The following is a 7143-nucleotide window of genomic DNA, read 5'->3' as shown; positions in this document are numbered from 1 at the left end:
TGTTTCCATGAAGTCATTATGAAGTGGTAGAGTGATATTGCATAACGGTGTGAATAAACAAACCTGCAGGCGAGGTAGATGATGGTAGTTGGCCGAGTGAGAGGACTACCAACACACAGCAGAATGTTGGTAAGGTGAGGCTGGAACTGCCCATGTCAGCTGTTTAGTTTTTGGGAAACGGCGAACAACAATCTTGCTGAAATGAAGATGTATATGTACAAAATAAGGGGCACATACCTTGTATATGGAGCACATGCACTTACAAAGGAATAACACACGGAAAAGGCACAGGAATATCAAGGAAGATTATTCAGTGGCAATCATAATCATCAGAATTTTCATTTTCATTGCCAGTTTTGTTGTTGTCATTATATATATATATATATATATATATATATATATATAAATATATGTATATTTATATATATATATACATATACATATTTTTATATATATATATATATATATATATATATATATATATATATATATATATATATATATATATATATATATATATATATATATTGTGAAGATGTTTCTGATTGTGATGATGTTTATTTATTCATCTATTTATTTATTTCTTTAGGGTTTTGCCGGCACGGTTAAGACACCGTTGTTTCATGAGAGTAAGTGGTTATTGGTGGTAGAATATAAAAGCATAGTTACACTATTTATAATTTATTGGTTTTAGAAATAGTATACAAACAAAGAATATATATATTACCGATGGCACTTATCTAGCTATCACTAGATATATTCACTTAACATCACAAAATAAATTAAATCACAGATCCATCTGTCACTCACAAGACTTTTCGGTGTTCAATTTTCACTTCAAATTTCGATTCACAACCACTAAGATATTCCAGAGATTCGGAAATAACTGCATTCAGCTCCCTGGATCCGCCACAGTGATAAGCCGGTAGTGAATCAGCATACATTACAACCATAGTCCTAAAATAAGAAAAATACCACAAACCTAATAATATAATATAACCAAAACATCGCCATTACCATATCTCATACACTATATAGTAATTGCAGTCTATAGATTCAGCATAAAGGAGGAACATAACATACCTTAATTCTTTATATTCAACAATAAATTGTCAGCAGCCGATGTGACATAGTGTGACCCACAACTCGGGACCGTCACACTCCTCAAATAATGTCTCGATGTGACATAGTGTGACCCACAACTCGGGACCGTCACACTCCTCAAATAATGTCTGCTTGCTCTGCTAGTTGCTGCCAAAAGGATCCTAACCCTTGCATAAGCCTACTAGGTTACCTAGTCCAACGCAAACAGCAATGACGTCACCACCACAAACTACTCGCTTGCACTGATTTACCTCTAAACCGCTCATTTGCACTGCCATGACAATTGCCGTTTGAGATGGCATGACAATTATCTCCCCGCTAAAATAAGAAATTGCAAATTTCTTGATAGTCCATCTCAAACTCCGAGTCTACTGAGGCAATCAGCACCGACATTATCGACTCCTTTAATGCTTCTAACGCTAAAACTGAATTGTTGCAAATGCATGGCCCATCTCATTAACCTTGCATTTAACTGACAGGACGTTTGCAAATACTTTAGAGGCTGATGATCTGTTTCGATCACAAAATGTTTGCCGTACAGATACTGATAAAATTTCTTCATAGCCCAAATGATCGCTAGACACTCCTTTTCTACTACACTATAGTTCCTTTCCTCCGCCTTCAGCTTACGACTGGCATACATGACTGGCCATCGCTCGTTTTCCCACACCTGTAGTAGTACTGCGCCTAACCCGATGTCTGATGCATCTGTTTGCACAATGAACTGTCTACTCATGTCTGGAAGTTTTAATATGGGTTTGTTAGCAAGAACTTTCCGTAATTTATCAAAAGCATCTTGATGACAAATCTCCCATGATACTTTATTCGGTACGGATTTCTTCGTAAGATCACTAAGAGGTGACGCAATGGTAGCGTAATCAGCGATATATTGTCTATAATATCCAGTTAACCCGAGAAAAGATCTAACTTCCTTCTTCGTTCGCGGTATAGCCACGCTGAGAACACGGTTTACCTTATCGTCGGTGGTAGACGAAACGCCACTCCCCACGCAGTGCCCTAAATATTCGATGCTCGACTTTCCGATCTCGCTTTTACTCGGACGTGCTGTTAATCCTGCCTTCTTAATTACTGCTAATACGCATTCTAAAGTTTTTATATGATCTTTCCAATTTTCAGTATGTATGAGTATATCATCGACAAAAGTCTCTACATTCTCAATGTCGTTAAATAAGATCCTCATTAATCTATTAAATGTAGCACTAGCATTTATCAAACCGAAAGGCATGACTGTAAACTGTAGTAACCCCTTGCTGGTTTGGAATGCAGTTACTTTACGGCTTTCTTCACTCAACGGTATCTGCCAGTATCCCTTTGATAAATCTATTTTGGAAAAATATTTACTATTTGAAATTTTAGTCATAATAGCACTTTGATTCGGCATGGGCTCAGCATCAAAAACAGTAATCTTATTAATTTTCCTGAAATCTAGACACAAGCGATTGGTGCCATCTTTCTTTTTCACAGCAATCATCGGCGTGGAATACGGGGACATTGAATACTCGACCAATCCGAGTCTTAGCATACGCTCCACGTCTTCCTCTATGCCCTTCTGTAACGCAAATGGGACTGGGTATGGTTTGCTCCTTATGGGTTTTTCGTCATAAAGTTTCACCTTATGATCAATTACGCTCGTTTTACCTGGAACATCGGTGAAAACAGACTGAAATTTACTCAAAATCTTTCCTACATCGGCTTTCTGTTGCTCCGTAAGATCAGCGTTTACACAAACATTACTGACATTCTCAGTTTGTACATAATTAGGAATTACATCAACATCGCCATCCTCCTCTTCATTTCGAATGACCGCAACGCTCGCCACTTTCATATCCTTGGCATCGTCTGATATGACGTCATCTGCGTCATCATGACCTCGCTCGCCCGTCGATCGTTTACCTTTGCATTCGTCGCGTTCATAATACCGCTTAAGCATGTTGATGTGAAATTTCTTATCAACACCGTTAACCCTAATCACGTAATTCCATTTATTTATTTTCTTTACAACCTCGAATGGACCTCGCCAATGCATCAATAACTTGTTACTATTAGTAGGTAATAGTAGCAAAGCCTTATCGCCTTCCTGCAAGTACCTGTCCTTCGCCTTCTTATCGTAATAATACTGATAAGAATCACCTGCCTTCCGCAATTCTTCCTGCGCCAATTTACAGGTTTCCGCTAATTTATCTCGCAAATCAATTACATACTCATATGCGGTCCTAGTCTCGTCCTTGATATTTCGCTCGTCCGCTTCCCACAAGTCTTTTAACAAGCTAAGTGGCCCTCGAACGGTATGGCCATAGATGAGTTCGAAAGGGGAAAACTTTGTGCTAGACTGGGGAACATCACGGTATGCAAATAATAACGGATCGATATATCTAGGCCATTGCTTCGGTTGCTCAACGCACATTCTCTTTAACATTTTCTTTAGCACCCCGTTAAACCTCTCTACTAATCCATTGCACATTGCATGATACGGTGTTGTGCTAATGCCTTTTATCGATAGCAACCTGTTAAATTCCTTCATCACATCTGACCTGAACTGACTTCCCTTATCACTCATGATCTCCTTGGGTATTCCTACTCTACTAAACACAGACAGCAATGCTTCCGCAACACTTATAGTTTCAATGTTCTTTAGCGGAATGGCTTCGGGATAACGTGTGGCGTAGTCTACAATAGTAAGAATGTAGCGTGACCCGTCATCTGCGCGCGGTTCAATGGGTCCAACGATATCTACAGCCACTCTCTGGAATGGTTCGGTAATCATCGGCATTCTACCTAGCTTCGCACGTGACACTCTTCCCTTGTCTACGGTACGCTGGCATGGATCGCATGACCGACAAAACCTGGCCACCTCAGATTGCATACCGGGCCAAAAGAACTTGTTTTGAATTCTCATAAGCGTTTTCTTTATTCCCAAGTGACCTGACATTAATGAACTATGGGCAATCTCCATAACTGCGTCTCTCGACTCACACGGTACAACTATCTGTTCAGTGACATTATCTGCGTGAACTACTCTTCTGTACAAAATTCCTTTCTTTAAAACGAATTCGTGATATTCATTATCAGATTTCTTAAACTGCCTTCTGATTTCCGCGTACTTTCGCACATTGTTCAACGTTGCATCATTTCTCTGTTGTTGAGCTAAATCTTTATCTTTCATTACAGCAAGCACTTCTTTTACTTTTAATTTAGGACTTAATTTTATATTTTGCTTTTCTTGCTGACGCGTTGTTACTGCTCCTAATTTGACCGTTTCATCTTGTCTAACCCCTTCCACTTGACCTATTACTAAATCATACACAGGATTTTCCAAACAAGCGGCTAAAGTATTTCCGACATAGAATGGACATTTAACTCTAATGTTAGCTTCCGGATAGGTGAAAATCATGCCATTTGCCATTTTAACACTGACATACCTTCCCGTAAATTTGCACCTGGGCACTAGACTAGTTTTGACCAGAACAGTATCACACCCTTGATCTCGCAACACTTCTACAGCTACACCTTCGACCTCACCTTTCGCAACATTCAACCTTCCATGCTTAGCAGCAAAAGCAGCCGTATTCTCACCCTTACCTTTCGCAACTTTATCCTTAGGTCTCGCACCATATTTGTAGTAACAATCACGCGACACATGGTTTGAACCACCACACACAAAACACTTACGAAACTGACCCTTATGAACAACAGACACTCCGCCACTTGACGCGTCTTGGACTCTAGACTCGCTGTGCGACACATCCTTTACAACCCTATTATCTCGTTCTACCAACTTCTTGCTCGGATTTCCATGCGCTTCAACATACAACTCTGCATAGCGAATCAGATCTTCAAAATTCTTTACATCATGTTCTCGCAAAAATAATACCATACTCTTATCACACGCATTCATGTACTGTTCCATGAGCACTAAATCCATCAATCCATCATATGATTTCTCCCCTCCTGACAAATCAATCCACCGTCTCAAATAGTTTTTTAACCGATTACCAAACTGCATAGCCGTTTCGCCCTTGAAAAACTTAGCACTCCTGAACCTTGAACGATAACCTTGAGCTGTGCACTGGAAACACTTAAGCAGAGCTCCCTTAACAGCATCGTAATCTCTTGCTTCGATGGGAGACAAATGCTGATAAGCTTCCAACGCTTTTCCTTGCAACAGTGATGATAAACTTACTGCCCACACATTATTATCCCAGCCTGCACTTGTTGCAAACCTTTCAAATCGCAACAAATATGCATCGATATTGTCTAACTGATCGTTAAACACTGGTAGTTTTGGAAATTTTGGTGCACAAACAGATTCGGTTTTCAAAATTCTTTCAGTTCCTTCGTTCAGTTTCACCTTTTCAATTTCTAGCTTTAGCTTTTCAATTTCATGCGCCCGCTGCTTCTCTAAATCTTGCATTTCCATTTCTTTCAATGCCTTTTCTCTTTCTTTAGCTCGTTCATCACGTTGATATTGTTTTTCTTCTTTCAATTCTCTCTCTTTCGTTAACGCGAAATCTTTCAACTCTTCTCCATCTAATCCTATCTCCTTACCTAATTTAATGAAATCTGCTAATGTCGCCATGGTAACAAATTTGAGTATTACTTCAAAATACTATCCTTCATACTAGCCATCAATAACAAAACTTTACTCTCATGACGCCGGTCCCTGTTCGGGCGCCATAATTGTGAAGATGTTTCTGATTGTGATGATGTTTATTTATTCATCTATTTATTTATTTCTTTAGGGTTTTGCCGGCACGGTTAAGACACCGTTGTTTCATGAGAGTAAGTGGTTATTGGTGGTAGAATATAAAAGCATAGTTACACTATTTATAATTTATTGGTTTTAGAAATAGTATACAAACAAAGAATATATATATTACCGATGGCACTTATCTAGCTATCACTAGATATATTCACTTAACATCACAAAATAAATTAAATCACAGATCCATCTGTCACTCACAAGACTTTTCGGTGTTCAATTTTCACTTCAAATTTCGATTCACAACCACTAAGATATTCCAGAGATTCGGAAATAACTGCATTCAGCTCCCTGGATCCGCCACAGTGATAAGCCGGTAGTGAATCAGCATACATTACAACCATAGTCCTAAAATAAGAAAAATACCACAAACCTAATAATATAATATAACCAAAACATCGCCATTACCATATCTCATACACTATATAGTAATTGCAGTCTATAGATTCAGCATAAAGGAGGAACATAACATACCTTAATTCTTTATATTCAACAATAAATTGTCAGCAGCCGATGTGACATAGTGTGACCCACAACTCGGGACCGTCACACTCCTCAAATAATGTCTCGATGTGACATAGTGTGACCCACAACTCGGGACCGTCACACTCCTCAAATAATGTCTGCTTGCTCTGCTAGTTGCTGCCAAAAGGATCCTAACCCTTGCATAAGCCTACTAGGTTACCTAGTCCAACGCAAACAGCAATGACGTCACCACCACAAACTACTCGCTTGCACTGATTTACCTCTAAACCGCTCATTTGCACTGCCATGACAATTGCCGTTTGAGATGGCATGACAATATATACATATATATGTATATATATATATATATATATATATATATACACACACATATATATACATATATATATATATATATATATATATATATATATATATATATATAAACACATACTTACACGCACATGCGCACGCACATGCGCACGCACACGCACATCACTTGCACACGCAAACGCATACGCACACGCACACATATATTTATATATATATATATTTATATATATACATGAATAAACATACTAATACATATGCATATATATATGTATATATATGTATATATACATTTAAATATATATATATATATATATATATATATATATATATATATATATATATATATAAAGGTTTATTTATGATGGATATTGGAAAGATCAATAGTAGCTTCTTGCTTTAGTGCCATAAGTACTTTTTTCTTGCATTGCTTATTGCTTATAATGCTTTGAAATACAAATGGA

At 38.0% G+C, this 7143-nt stretch overlaps 1 protein-coding gene across 2 annotated transcripts; it reads right to left on the bottom strand.

Annotated features, from left to right (window-relative positions):
* Window positions 1-731: 731 nt before the first annotated feature.
* LOC122257193 (uncharacterized) lies at window positions 732-6685 on the bottom strand. 2 transcript variants are annotated; one of them, XR_015191963.1, is made up of 2 exons: window positions 1084-6681; window positions 732-957 (listed from the first exon to the last, which is right to left on the bottom strand). XR_015191963.1 is itself a non-coding variant. In XM_086548087.1 (2 exons), the coding sequence occupies exon 2, from the start codon at window positions 5699-5701 to the stop codon at window positions 1460-1462; it is 4242 nt and encodes a 1413-aa protein (XP_086404213.1). In that variant the 5' UTR covers window positions 5702-6232; window positions 6359-6685; the 3' UTR covers window positions 732-1459. The 2 variants fall into 2 exon arrangements, 1 of the variants encoding a protein (XP_086404213.1); XM_086548087.1 differs by having other exon boundaries at window positions 732-6232; window positions 6359-6685.
* Between the last annotated feature and the right edge of the window lie 458 nt (window positions 6686-7143).

The sequence above is a fragment of the Penaeus japonicus genome, unplaced genomic scaffold, assembly GCF_977035675.1.
Source record: "Penaeus japonicus unplaced genomic scaffold, GWHDUDI00000001_assembly GWHDUDI00000020, whole genome shotgun sequence".
NCBI classification, from domain to species: domain Eukaryota; kingdom Metazoa; phylum Arthropoda; class Malacostraca; order Decapoda; family Penaeidae; genus Penaeus; species Penaeus japonicus.
The sequence above is the reverse complement of the archived record's forward strand: the minus strand, read 5'-3'. Positions and strand labels throughout refer to the sequence as shown.

Excerpts from the sequence above, each read along its gene's own strand:
- LOC122257193 (XM_086548087.1), bottom strand. The coding sequence starts at position 5,701 with ATGGCGACATTAGCAGATTTCATTAAATTAGGTAAGGAGATAGGATTA.